Consider the following 14,877-nt stretch of genomic DNA (forward strand, 5'->3'; position numbering starts at 1 on the left):
GGTTGGTTAGAACTTTCACAATTGGAAGAGGTGAGAGTGTTGCAGATTCAGAGACTAATTACAGTTTGTCTTATCTTTTTTGTTTTTGTAGATTTATTTATTCTACTTTATTGTGTATAAGTGTTTTGCCTGCATGTGTTTATGTATCATGTGCATGCCTGAAGAGGGCACTGGAGTCCTTGAAACCTGAATTAGTTACAGATGGTTGTGAGGCACCATGGTGCTGGCACCATGGGTGCTGGCAAACAAGCTGAGGTCCTATGTAAGAACAAAATGTGCTCATGACTGATGAGTCATTTATCTCTCCAACTCACCCTTCCTCCCTTCCTTTCTTTCTTTCTTTCTTTCTTTCTTTCTTTCTTTCTTTCTTTCTTTCTTTCTTCCTTCCTTCCTTCCTTCCTTCCTTCCTTCCTTCCTTCCTTCCTTCCTTCCTTTTCTATAAATTTTCATGTGTATGGATGGTTTATATGCATATATGACTATGTACACATGTGCCTGGTGCCCATAGACACACACACACACACACACACACACACACACACACACACACACACCAGATATCCTGGGATTAGAGTCACAGACAGTGTGAGCTGCCACGTGGGACTCAAACTTGGGTCCTCTGGGAGAGCAGCAAATGAGCCATCTCTCCAGCCCCTCCTGAACTGTCTTCAGTCTACTTGTTATCTATTTGCTGCCCATATCTTTGTCTGACTTACTGTCAGGTAAAACATTTGAAAGGTCTTTTCTTAGCAGACTACTAGCTCCTACCAACCCCAAAGCTAAGCATTGGATCAAACAGAATCTAGGGCTGTTAACAGAGGTTCCCGGCTCTGTTGTTCTCTTTCTACCCAGTGTCCCCACTAATGTATTTGAAAAGTTTTGATTTATGACTTTCTTTGTTCTGTTTCTATAAAACATCAAGAAACTGTTACCACATTGAAATATGGAATTCTGGGTAACCTAAACCTGTTGTTATTCCCAGGCCATGGTTACTCATTTGACTCCAGAATTAGATATCTAGAGGTGAGGTGACAGAATTATACCTCTAGAGGTGACAGCTCTGTTTTGTTTTTTTTTATGTGGTCACCAGACTGGCATCAGATTTATAGCCATCTTCCCACCTCAGCCTTCTGAGCCCTCATGTTACAGGTGCCCACACCATGCCCACATGGGGAGGTTTCTGAACCATTCCAAATAAAGTTATAGAAATCACAGGATTAGCCAGACAGTGGTGGCACACGCCTTTAGTCGCAGCACTTGTGAAGCAGAGGCAAGAAGATCTCTGTTAGTACAAGGCCAGCCTGGTCTACAACTTCCAGGACAGCCAGGGATACACAGAGAAACCCTGTCTAGAAAAACAAACAAAAAACAGAGCTGAGAGGAAAATTAGACTCTCAGTGGCACTCAAATGCTGGAGGAGTAGGATCTTTACCTGTCATTTTGCAAAGTGGCTGCTTTTTCTGACCCTGCTCTGTTAAACACCAGCCTCAGTAGGGAGGGTTTCTAGTCTGGTTCTGATATATATATTATATATATATATATATATATATATATATATATATATTCAGCTTTGGAGCCTGTCCTGGAACTCATTCTGCAGACCAGGCTGGCCTTGAACTCACAGAGATCTGCCTGCCTCTGTCTTCCAAGTGCTGGGACTAAAGGCATGCGCCACCACTGCCTGGCTGGTTCTGGTATATTTTATATGCTATCTTAGGATTTCTACTACTGTGATGAAACACCATGACAAAAGAAAATTGGGGAGGAAAGGGGTTATTTCACTCACACTTCCGTATCATAAAAAAAAAAAAAAAACAGGACAGGTATCTGAAGGAAGGAGCTGATGCAGAATCTATGAAGGAATACTGGCTTGCTCCTTATGACTTGCTCAGCCTGCTTTCTTATAGAACCTCGAACCACCATCACAAGAGTGGCACCACCCACAGTGGGCTAGACCCTCCCCTATATATTACTAATTAAGAAAATGCCCTACAGCCCTATCATATGGAAGCATTTTCTCAGTTGAGATTCCCTCCTCTCAGATGACTATAGCTTGAGTCAAGCTGATAAAACTAGCCAGCACATGTGCTAATTTTGACCTCACTCTCCTTCCATACTAAAGTGCAGCTCTCCTAGGCTGAGTTTTATTTATTGCATGATATAAAGTGGAGCCTGCCAAAATCCTAGCAAGCCACAGAGGCCAACAGCAGCATCCTTAGGGATGCCTGTGGAAAGGGATAACTGTTGGAAGGAGAAAAATGCTCTAAAGAGAGATATTTGTGCCCTCCCTTTGTCTGATAGACTATTGAAATGGTACTATACCCACACACAATGAAGACACAACTATAAGGTAGATGAACGAGACCTTGATCAAAAGCTTATGCCCTACATGAGTTCATTGATATGATGTTATAGAAGAGGCTATGGTATTCTATGTTGATAGAAATCAGAATGATAGAAACCAGAATTTACCAAAAATTCTCAAATGTTTAGATTTGTATATAGTTAAAAATCTGTGTACTTTACTGGTGGTAATTTTTTTCTAAAAAAAATTAAAGATTTAGTTTTTTTATGTGTATGAGTCTTTATCTGAATGTATTTATATCCACAATATGTGTGCAGTGCCAAAAGAAGGCCAGAAGAGGGCATTATGTCACCCAGAGTGGACCTACAAATGGTTGTGATGTGGATATAGGGATCTGAACCCAGGTCCTTTGCAGGAGCAGCAAGTGCTTTTAACTGCTGAGCTATCTCTCCAGCCCATGTTGGTATTCTTTTTTGGGGGTGTGGGGGCAGGGTTCAAGACAAGGTTTCACTGTAGCTTTGGAACTCACTCTGTAGACCAGGCTGGCCCAAACTCACAGAGATTCTCCTGCCTCTGCCTCCTAAGTGCTGGGATTAAAGGCATGCACCACTACAGGCTGGCCATGGTATTTTTCTTTTAATGAGAAAAATATTCAAATGATCTAAAAATAGGTAAGTTACAGGACTCACACATCACTTCTTTCTTTTAAAAAAAGTTGAGGCTGGACGTTGGTGGTACAGTCAGGTGGTACAGTCCTGACTGTATCTACAGTCAGGAAGCAGAGAGAGGTGACTGCTGGTACCTTTAATCCCAGAACTCAGGAGGCAGAGGCAGGTGGATCTCTGTGAGTTTGAGACCAGCCTGGTCTTCAAGAGCTAGTTGCAGGACAGCAAAGACTATTAACACAGAGAAACCCTGTCTTAAAAAATGAAAATAAAATAAAAAAGTTGATTACTAACACATACGCAGAACCATTTTTAAAGGATTTTGTGTATATTAAATTCATTTAATTTCACAATAAGTCTCTGAGGGGGAGTCCTAATATTCATGTTTATTATAATGAAGAACAAACTGAAGCAGAGAAAGTAACTTACCAAGATCACATAGCTGTCAGCAGCAGAGTCAGAGTCTCAATCCAGTCGGTCTCCAAAGCTTTGCTAAATCACACTCTCTCTGCTCCCAAACAAAATAGAACACCAAGGCCACACTTTTCTCCTTATCCATGGGTGACTTGTAACTTGTCACCTCAAGGGCTCTTACAAGCTATAAAGGTGCTTGGTATGAGCTAATAACTCCCAGGAACACTTTGGGGCAAGATTATTATCGATGTGACCCTCCATGTAGGTACTTCATATGAAGGCTTTGCTTATAGACTCTCTGTACCTCCCATACACCCAAATAACAAAGATATCCAGCACTTTTCTGAATTCTGGGAAAATACTACCAGAATAGAAAAAAAGCACAGGCTTTTATATAACATTATTCCTGAGAACTTGATACTTTTCAATTCTTCTCTCATAGTAAGCTTAGAAGGTGATGAGGGTTGTTTTATGTTCTGTGGGGCTGTGTATGAAAAGCAGGGCCTTGTAAATACTAACAGTATTACTTCTTTCATTGCTGCAACAGAATATCCAAAGCAATTTAAAGATGGAAGAATTTATTTTGCCTCATGGTTAGAGGGTACAGTCCATCCTGATGAGGACGTCACTGGGGGGTAGGGGGGGCAGCGGGTGCAAGAGCATGAGACAACTGGTCATATTGTATCTACAGTCAGGAAACAGAGAGAGGTGACTGCTGGTACTCAACTTCCCTTTTTCCTTTTACTCAGCTGGTGACCCTTGCTAAGGAAATGGTGCTGCCAACATTTAAGGTGGATCCTCCCTCCCTAACTAACTCAATCTAGAAACTCTCACAGGCATGCTCACATACTTGTCTCCTAGGGATTGAAGATCCAAGTTGATAATCAAGTTGATGATCAAAATCAAGTTGATGATCAAGATTGACCACCACAACCACTGACTGCATCTCCAGCCTTAACGAAGAGTTGCCCTCAGCCAGGCGTTGGTGGCGCATGCCTTTAATCCCAGCACTCGGGAGGCAGAGGCAGGCAGATCTGTGTGAGTTCAAGGCCAGCCTGGTCTCCAGAGAGTGCCAGGATAGGCTCCAAAGTTACACAGAGAAACCCTGTCTCAAAAAACCAAAAAAAGAAAAAAAAAAAAAAAAGAGTTGCCCTCTGTGGACAGATAGCCTGACAAGAACATAAAGACACAAGAGATGAAGATGAAAGACAGAACACACAAAATAAACAGTAAAAAGTTCCGATTGTGTGCAAAGTAGTTAGGGACCAGAATATTTTCACAGCACCAGATTATTTACTAATTGCAAAGAGGAAATCAATATTTATAATACAGAAGTAGGACAGCCACTATTGTAGGATAGTTGATCACATTGTGGACCCCAAGTTTGCATTTGCTTAATTAAATAAAACCAACTTTGGGTCAGGACACAGACCCAGCAACTAGTTGACAGAAAGTAATCATAGAGAGTCAGAGGAAGTCTGGAAGACAGAGAGACATACAGGAAGTAGTAAGGAGGGACTTTGAGTGTGGCAGTCCATTTCAGTTTGGCTGAGCAGAAAGAGGCATTCTTTCTAAGATGCCTGCAAAGAGGAAAGGTCATCTAGTTTCTCCTCAACCTCTCTGAGCTAGCAGGTTTTTACCTCAGCCTAAGTCTTATTGATAAATAAAATGATAGAGATTTAGTTAAAAACTACATTTGGTGGCAGTGGTAGGAGGCAGATTTGTTGGAACGAAAAGTCTGGCTGACTGCTGCCAGAGAATTGGGGCAGTAACTATGGAGCAACAATTAATGGCTGAAACAACAGTAGATTCAGGTACAGCCACTGTGCCTGGAAAAAACATGAAGCCACCATATTAATTCTTCCAACTTGGCCAGAAAGATAGTGGGACAACCTGATATGATTGTGGTAACTATTCTTGGCTGTATCTGGAATGAACTATAATCCAGAAATGGATGACACATACCTTTAATCCATACCTTGAGGCTGGAAGGTACTCCTTTAATCTTGGCTACACCTTCTGTCAGAAGGACAATGGAAGAAGGAAGGGGTGTGTTCATTCTTTGACTGCTTGCTCTCGCTTTGTCAACATATCCATTCCTTCATTGGCATTGGAGCCTATTTCTTCCGGATTCCAGCATATACAGAAGATCAGCTGAAATACTCAGCCTTGTGGAACTGAGCAACTAATAGAATTTTGGACTTTTTATTCACAACTAGTCATTGTTGGACTACAGCCTATAAGTCATTACAATAAATACACACACACACACACACACACACACACACACAGAGAGAGAGAGAGAGAGAGAGAGAGAGAGAGAGAGAGAGAGAGAGATTCACTCTGTAAGTTCTGTGACTCTAGAGAACCCTGATTAATACAATGATGCACAGTGAACTGTAAAATGTCACCTTAGATTACTGTCAAAATGCTACAATTGAATATCCTAAGAGCTAGAGCAGTTGTTGCCAACTTTCCTAATGCTGTGACCCTTTAATACAGCTCCTCATGTTGTGGTGACCCCAAACCATTACATTATTTTTGTTGCTACTTCATAATAGTAATTTTGCTACTGTTACTCATCATAATGTAAATAAACTACCCAGTGTCAGACTCTCAGAGTTTGAACCAACACTAGCTACTGAGTCATGCTGAAGCAGATTTCCTACTTGCCTCACAAAAAAATCAGCACTTTGCTGGCCCTGGGGTTGGTAGAGAGCCCCACAGCAGATATGCAGTAAGGCAAGTGAGAGAGATATGCAGTAAGTCCAAGTGAGAGACAGTATCTCAATATACAAAGTGAAGAGAAACTGAATAAACTCTACATCAACCTCTGGCCTCACAAATGTGCACTGTGCACCCACTTGAGCACACATGAGAATGCACACCTTGCATCTATACACACCACACAAACTCAAAAAGTAACACTTTCAGATTCATACCATTTCACCTCCCAGAAAATAACTACTATTTACATACTTTTAGCCCTTTTTATGTATAAGGAATCAAGTACCCCTTTAAGTAAATTTTTTTTCCAGACAGGGGCTTACTACATAGCTCTGGTTGACCTGGAATTCACTATTTAGACCATGGTGGCCTTGAACTCACAAAAGCCCCTCTGCTTCAGCCTCCAGAGTGCTTGGGTCAAAGACATGCACCACCACAGCTAGGTAGAAGTAAACAGCATGGTCAAATGTATAAATGTATTCTCCTTTCATGCTTCCTCCCTCCATTTGTTTTTTTGTTTCTTTGGTTTTTGATTTTTGGGGTTTTTTTTGGGGGGGGTTTCAAGCCAGGGTTTCTCTGTGGCTTTGGAGGCTGTCCTGGAAGGGATGGATTAAAAGTGTGTGCCGCCAATGCCCAGCACTTGTTCTGTTAGACCCCTGGAAAGCGCAGGCCTCTGGGGTCTCAGCCTAGGACCATGGTCACCCCAATCACCAGGCAGAGTCGAAAGCTTGATGCAAACAGCATGAGGCTTTATTGAAGTTGTTTAATGAGCTAACCCATGTTAGCTCGGGTCTTTGACTCACCTGCTATGGCAGATGGCTAGCAAAGACAGTTCAAACCGGATGCATAGAGATCTTGTAGGGCAGCATAAGGGGAGTGTCTAGGGGTACCCACAGGCTCAGGATTGGTGTGCCTCCAGGCTTGGAGGGCTTGCCCTGTGTTGATTGGCCAACTGGTTGTTATGGCCCATAGGCCCTCCCAGAGTGGTTGCTATGCTCTGCGAGTCATTGCTGTGCACTTGCCCGTAAAGAACACCCAGAACCATAAAGCGTAGCGCCACCAGCTAACTTCTGATTGGTTCCTTGCCATGAGGCAGGCATCTGACTTTTTAGTGCTAGGACAAGGTCATGGCAAGCACGTCATGGCTGCCGAAATGGGGAGCTGGTCCCTTCAGTTCTTGTCTCTCTTTTTCTCTGGGCCCCTTTTTGAAACAGGGTCTCTTTTAGGAGAGACTGGCCTTGAACTCTTGGTTCTTTTGCCTTAGACTCCTGAAGTCTGGGATTACAAGTGAGTGTTTCCATGCCTGGCTGTTGTTTGATTTTTCTTTTTCTTTTTCTTTTTTTTTTTTTTTTTTTTTTTTTTTTTGGTTTTTCGAGACAGGGTTTCTCTGTGTAGCTTTGGAGCCTATCCTGGCACTCGCTCTGGAGACTAGGCTGGCCTCGAACTCACAGAGATCCACCTGCCTCTGCCTCCCGAGTGCTGGGATTAAAGGCGTGCGCCACCAATGCCCGGCTTGTTTGATTTTTCTTAAGAATGATAAACCCTGTATAGCCTAGGCTGGCCTCAAACTGTGGCAGCCCTCCTGCCTTTGCCTTCCAAGTGGCAACCACTGTGGTTACAGAAGAGTCCAAGACATCAGCTGTTTCTCTGACGCTCACTTTGGTACAGGATCCCAAATGCTTATGTGACATGATAGAGAGACCCCTAATATTTCAGAAGGGCTTCTTTTTCATGGAACTATCTTCCAAGTCCAACTACCACCATCTTTAGGATGTTTAGATGTTTGCATAAGATAGCACACCCTCTGTCTTAGTTAGGGTTTTCATTGCTGTAAGAAGACAACCATGGCAACTCTCATAAGGAAAACAGTTAAGGGGGGGGGCTTGCTTACAGTTTCAGAGGTTCAGTCCATTATCAGTGTTGTGATATAAAAAGTGGGGCCCGAGAGAAAGACACCATGTGACAGAGCTCATATGGAGGGTTTTGGGGTTTTTTGTTTTTTAAATTAGGGGGAAGGGAATGGTAAAGGAGGGAAGGGAGGGGGGAGACCAGCCTCTGGGGAAGGAACAGCTGAAGAGAAAAGAGAGATAAGGTGGGAGACAGAGAGAGAGAGATGGGAAGTGGACAGGACCCTTTTAAAAGGGAACGTAGTAAATATGCACAGGTGGTGCTCTTAGTGGCTGCAGCTGAGGGCGTATCCTGTCAGAACCTCAAGAGCAGGCCAATACAGATGCCTGAATACTAACAATCATCATGGCAGGGATCATGCTGGCTCCTCCCTTGGCTTGAATGCAACAGGAAGTCAATTCACTCATTAGGTGGTGTCCTGAGCATAGGAAACCTCAAATCCTGCCCCGTAGTGGCACACTCCCTCCAACAAGGCCATACCCACTCTAACAAAGCCATACCTCCCAACAGTGCCACTGCTTATGAGATTATGGGAACCAATTATATTCAAACTACCACATTCCACTAATACGCTTATGCCCCCCATAAGCTTGTAACAATACCATAATGCAAAATGCATTTAGTCCAACTTCAAAAGTCCCCACAGTCTATCACAGTCTCAACAATGTTTAAAAGTACAAGGTTCAAAGTCTCTTCTGAGATTTGTACACTCTTTTAATTGTAATTCCCTATAAAATAAAAATAAAAAGCAGATCACATACTTCCAATATACAAGGGCATAGGATATACATTACCAAAATATAGGGAAGTGGGGGCATATCGAGGAAATACTGGACCAAAGCAATACTGAAAACCAGCTGTGCAAACTCCAAATTCTGCGTCTTGTCTTGGCAGAGGGCACGCCAGGCAGCAGGAACAGCCACAAGCTGAATAGTCACAGGGTTTATATAGGGATTCTTAAGGGGTGGAGTTTACCCAAGGAGATTTCCAGGGTGAGGATTGGTTGGATTTCAGTCCCTGAGCTTAGAATGGCTAAATCTCCTGCTCAGGGATTAGTTAGTTTTCTGCATAGGCTTAGGGTCAGATTTGGCTCTGGTTTCAGGGTTTCAGGGCCAAAGTGTGTTTCTTTCACTGGTCCATTTTAGCCTTTTGGCTCTAATTTTAGGGCCAGGGTGTATTTCTTTCACTGGCTCTGATTCCAGGGACCAAGTGTGTTTCTTTGGCACTAGTTTCAGGGTCAGGGTGTATTTCTTTGGTTCTGGTGCAGGACCAAAGTGTGGTTTTTGGCTCTGCTCAGGGTGTGTTTCTTCCTTCCTTCCTTCCTTCCTTCCTTCCTTCCTTCCTTCCTTCCTTCCTTTCTGCCTTCCTTCCTTCCTTCTTTCCTTCCTTCCTTCCTTCCTTCCACCTCCCGGCTCAGGGTGTGTTTCTTTAGCTGGCCCTTTTCCCTTAAACCCTTACCTCCAGCAGTTTCCCTGAGGAAGTGCCATTTGAAATTGTTTTGTTTTTAAAGATGTGTATACGTGTGCCCCCCACCTCCACACCCCCTGTCCAATAACAGGGTTGATATAACTATAGGTGTCTCCGTCTGACCTGGGTGTTGGGATCCGAACGTAACGCCTCTGGAAGAGCAACAAGTGACAATTTTGACTGAGTCTTAAAGTATCAACGGGGGTTATTCAGACATTAGCTAGAGACATAGGCACTGTTGTTTAATTGTTCAGTGGTCAGCGACCCACGTAAGCCCGTTTGCCTCTTCGTGCCCCAGAAATAGCTCTGTTAATGACAGGTATACGGATTTGGTCCACATTGTGACTGCTGCTGCAGAAATGAAAGAACTTCAGTATGTAAGGCTTGATGAGATCGACAGACCCACACTGTGCCCTCGGCGCCCCTAGTCTTTAAACATGTTTGTGCTAAAATAAATTTCTACTCTAAATATGAAGTAGGACAGTTACATCTGTTGCTTCTGTCTATTTGGAAACGTCCATCTGAGCCAAGGCGGTTCCCTGAGGCCAGCGGCGACCCTGGGGAGCCACAGACACCCCTACAAGACCCTGAGTCCGGAGAGACCGACTGGAACCGAACGCACCCGCCAGCATGCGCCACTCTGATTGGTTCGGCTGGCCCCGGGCATCCAATCGGCGTAGCGTTTGTTGAGTAGCGGCGGCGACCCGGTACACAAGTGACCTGAGCGAGCTGCGGGTGGGCGGTGGGGCCATGAACCTGGGGTAAGCCGGCGGGGACTCCCTGGGCTGTGGGGCTGGCTTTCAGCCCGCGCGTGGCGTGGCGTGGCGGCGGGCGCGGGAGAGGCGGGCCGGGTTCCAGGTCCAGCGCGGGCTGTGGTGTTGGAGCGCCCCGGAGGGCGCGGTGCTCGGGTCGGCATAGCTGCCCGGCACCGAGCTGGGGGTACCCTGAGCTGGGGCAGGACCATTTCAGAAGTCCAGCGTTTTAGGAAGACTGGCCATCAAACCCAGAGTCTCCGCGCATCCTGCAGCTGAATGTTAGGTTCTCATCGGGGAGCTGAGAAATAAATGAGGCAGCCTGCCACCGTGAGATTCCGGAGCTGTAGAATGGGAACTTAGCAACTTCGGTTTCATTCATGATGTTGCCTTCTAAAGTAAACATGAGCTGTTCGTAGTCCTGCTACCGGGAAGTCTTAAACATTTCTCCCAGATTGTTTTCCTTTAACAAACCGAGGCGTTTTGATTCCTCTACCAAAGCAACATTGGGTTTAGCGTTGCTAGTTAGACCCTTCTCAGCCTGCTCGCCCTTAATTGCTTGGTTTGATATTTTCTCAACACCCCCTTTGTCTTTTATTGCTGTTCATGGACACATTACCCACTCCACCCCACCCCCAGTAAAACAATGAAATAGTGTGGAATCCCTTCAGTGGAGTTTTGATGATGACCCTAATAGACAACAAAAGTTTTGCTGGTAGTGTTTATCGTTCCTTTATGCTGGTGCCTTTGACATGTAAAGTGTCATGTCAACCAAAGTTTATTATGCATTTATTATGGTAGTAAAAACAAAGAGTCACTAAAGCAACCATGTATTATATGAAATATTCCAAATTGGGTGGAATTCTGTGCTCAAGCAGCTGTCATTGGTGACCTTTACCCATTTTCAGACACTTCCAGCCCTCAGAATGTGTCAGTCATGAAATCATTCCAAAACTAATAAATGGCATATCAGTGTCTTATACCTTGGTAAGTAGTTCTGATAGCAGCATGGAATTTTTGGTATAGAGCTACAAGTTAAAGGATGCTGTGATAACTGAATTACTTTATCTTACCAGTAACAAAAACCAGGTTTCAAGTTTAAAATGACAAATGGTTGCCTTTATAAGGATGCCTTTTCCTGTTCCACCCCCACCCCCACTTTGGTTGAAAAATATACTTTTTAAATATTTAACTTTATGTGTATGGGTGTCATGTCTGAACATAAGACTGTGGGCCACTTGTGTGCCTCGTGCCCTTGGAGGCCAGAGAGAGCATTACAGGTGGTTGTTAGCTGTAGTGTTGGTTTGGCTCTGAAAAAATAGACTGTGCTCTTAGCTGCTGAACCACCTCTCTAGCCTTGGAAAAATATTTTAAAATATAAAGACTTCTTCGAGGGAGGTTCAGACATGAGGATCAAGAATTCAAAGCTGGCCTGGCCTACATTGTGAGTTTGAGGGCAGCCTGGGCTATATGGCTTTAGGAAAAAAACAAACAAACAAACAAACAAAAAACCTGCTTTGATAGTCATATGAATCCTATATACATTCGAAGGAATAGGTTTCCTTTCAAGGTTCATATAAATATTTCTGGTTACTATTTAACTAAAATGTCAAAAACAATTTTCTTTTATATCACAGAGATGGTTTGAAGCTTGAAACTGAATTATTGGATGGAAGAACAAAGCTAATACTGTCTCCATATGGTATGCTGTGTTATTGGAAGGCTAAAATGTTTAAGTTTGTATGTAGAACTTGTAATAGTTTAACAGACATTTTGCTTGTAATGAGATAGTTAAGTGACACTTGGAAAAAGCTTTTTCTCTTAATGCCTCAAATTGACGTTTATCCAAGTAAAGACAGATTGTGACAGTGATTACCGCTGTCACTATTGGTTCATAAAATGTATTTCATCTGTAATATATTTTTGATGTTAGCATACCTTCTTGCCTAATAAGTAATGAAGGTAGAGTTTAGAGGATTATGTACTTTTCACTTAAGCTATTGTGTGAGAAAGTTAAATGTATACAGTATTGCTATATAGTTGCTAAAGTCTTTTATTATTGTTATTTGTTAGTTTTTTTTAAAGATTTATTTATTACACATGCACTGTTCTACCTATATGCCAGAAGAGGGTACCAGATTGAATTGTAGATAGTTGTGAGCCACCATGTGGTTGCTGGGAATTGAACTCAGGACCTCTGGAAAAGCAGTCAATGCTCTTAACCTCTGAGCCATCTCTTTAGCCCCCTATTTGTTAGTTTTTAAACTCAGTATAGTTTCTCAGTTTTATCCATCATATTATTTGCCTGCCCCCTCTCTGGCATCTGCTTTTATCCTTACCTTGGAAAGATAACTTGAATAAAAATGAAATGGCGGTTAATACTTGAACCACCACATTGTAAAAGTGGGAATACTCAGTTGGGACTTATGGTTAGTGCTTGTGGGATAGTATTTTTATCCTACATTGTAAACAGTACTTAATGTTATTTTGTCACTGCCTTGACATGTTTTGGGTTTATAGTTTAGTAATTTTATTTTCTTTTGTAGAGCATAAATCAAAAGTTTCTGTGAAGGTAAGTTACGTGATTTTGACCCTACCTGTTTCCACGGGTGAAATATATACTTTCATGGGTGCTGTATGTTGAGGCGGGGCCTCTCAGGTGGACCCAGAGCTTGCCAGTACAGCTCGTGAAGCTGGGCAGCTTTCTCTGGAGGACTTCCTGTCTCTGCTTTCTGAGTGCTGGAATTAGAGGTGGGCCTTCGTATGCACCCAGCATTTATGTGTGCTCTGAGCATCCAAATACTGCTCCTTGGCAAGCGCTTTAACCACTGGGCCATCTCCTCAACCAGAACTTTGTCTTTATAGTAGAAATATTGATAGAACTTGCTTTTTTTTTTTTTTAAAGTGTTTTATTACATAATCTCATCCAGTAAGCTCTTGGGAATGATTTGGGGTTGGTTGCTTTTCTTGCTTAATAACCTGAACATAACTGAATCTTTATAGGGAAGTCTAACTTTTTCTTTTCTTTTTTTTTTTTTTTTTTTTTTTTTTTTTGCATCCTCCTTTTTTGGGGAGGGGGTGGCTTTGGAGGCTGTCCTGGAACTAGCTCTTGTAGACCAGGCTGGTCTCGAACTCACAGAGATCCGCCTGCCTCTGCCTCTGCCTCTGCCTCTGCCTCCCGTGTGCTGGGATTAAATACATGTGCCACCACCATCCAGCCTTGCAGCCTCCTTTTATTATTCCTTTTGGCCTTGAGCTATAGTGCTTAGAATTAAACTAATTGCACCTTGACATGATGTGCCATCACTGAGTTTTTGGTAAATGTTTTTAAAAGACCTTTTCTACGTATCACTTCTGGCACAGCTGGAATATGGCAAAATAATAATAGTTATCGGGCTCTGGTTGGTAGGTTTGTGTCCAGCAGAGATTTTCAGCAGCTTCGAAGCTCCAGCATGGCCTAGAGCACCACTTTGGCTTTATTCCTCCTCTTCAGGAGAGAGAAACAATTAGAAAGCTCCACCCTTGTTTTCTAGAAGTGTGAAGGCCAGGTAGATGACTATAGTGAAAGAGTTAAATGGGAACTAGACACCTGTGAAGGTGTAAACACTGGAGAGCAGTGCCTGCTGATGTAGAACCAAGAGATGACTCTTGCATGAGGTGACTTTGTAATTAGAAGTTCAGAGATGATGGATTAGTTAAAGAAGTTGGGAAGTATATTCCAGGCCCGAAGAAAATACTGCAAAATGCCAAATTATGAAAAATAAGTTATTGTGAAAAATGGTGTACCCTGGGGACATGTAGGACATAAAGCTTAGGTGGAACATTTGAATTTATGCTCAAGGACCTTGAAAATGGTGTGACTTATTATAAGAAATCCATTAAAGACTTTTTAAAGATGGGATTTCACTGTATAACTCAGGCTAGCACAGAATACCACCGTCTTCCTTCCCCAGCCACAGTGCTGGGATTACAAGCATGCACTCCCAAGCTCAGCTCAGTATAGGAGTTTTGATAATGGGAGTAGTAGATATGATCTATTTTTCTACACAGGAGAGCACAGTTAGGTAGCTCCATGAAAGGCAGATGATTGTAACAGGAAACTGGTTCCTTGTCAGTTACAACAGCCTAAATGACCTTTAACGCCTGTTATGGGAGTCTGCCATACTTAGCAGTTTGAATGAGATAATGTTTAGACACTATGAAACAACAAAGGCTCATGAGTCAAGATAGCAAGAAGAGTCGAATTCCAGTGGTTGGAGATGAACTGGGGTGATAGGTAGAGTTCACCTGTTTGAGCCATGTGCAGTATGTAGATAATTTGGTTGATAAAGTAACTTGAAAAACTAAAATTACTTGTTTTTTTATTTTTTTGGTTTGGTTTGGGGTTTTTTGTTTTTTGTTTTTTTTTTTTTTTTTTTTTTTTTTTTTTTTTGAGACAGGGTCTCCACACAGTTCTGGCTCTACTGGAACTTGCTATGTAGACCAAGCTGGCCTTGAACTCACATAGATGCATCTGCATCTGCCTCTGCCTCTTGAGTGCTAGAATTAAAGGTATGTGCCACCACGCCTGGCTCTAAAATGACTTGTTTATGTCTAAAAATGAGGATCTAAAATTGGGCATTCTTGATTTTCTTGAACT

At 42.8% G+C, this 14,877-nt stretch overlaps 1 protein-coding gene across 2 annotated transcripts in view; it reads left to right on the forward strand.

The window, feature by feature from the left end:
* Positions 1–10,192: 10,192 nt before the first annotated feature.
* Ccdc66 (coiled-coil domain containing 66) overlaps positions 10,193–14,877 on the forward strand; it is a 29,535-nt gene continuing 24,850 nt past the window's right edge. For both annotated transcript variants that reach the window (XR_004772252.1, XM_027389610.2), the window contains exons 1-3: positions 10,193–10,247; positions 11,876–11,940; positions 12,785–12,810. Coding sequence is in view for 1 of the 2 variants with exons in the window: in XM_027389610.2 (XP_027245411.1) it covers positions 10,237–10,247; positions 11,876–11,940; positions 12,785–12,810 (102 nt within the window). In the remaining variant the exon portion in view is untranslated. The remainder of the gene's footprint in view (positions 10,248–11,875; positions 11,941–12,784; positions 12,811–14,877) is intronic.

This window comes from Cricetulus griseus (genome assembly GCF_003668045.3).
Source record: "Cricetulus griseus strain 17A/GY chromosome 1 unlocalized genomic scaffold, alternate assembly CriGri-PICRH-1.0 chr1_1, whole genome shotgun sequence".
Taxonomy (NCBI): Eukaryota; Metazoa; Chordata; class Mammalia; order Rodentia; family Cricetidae; genus Cricetulus; species Cricetulus griseus.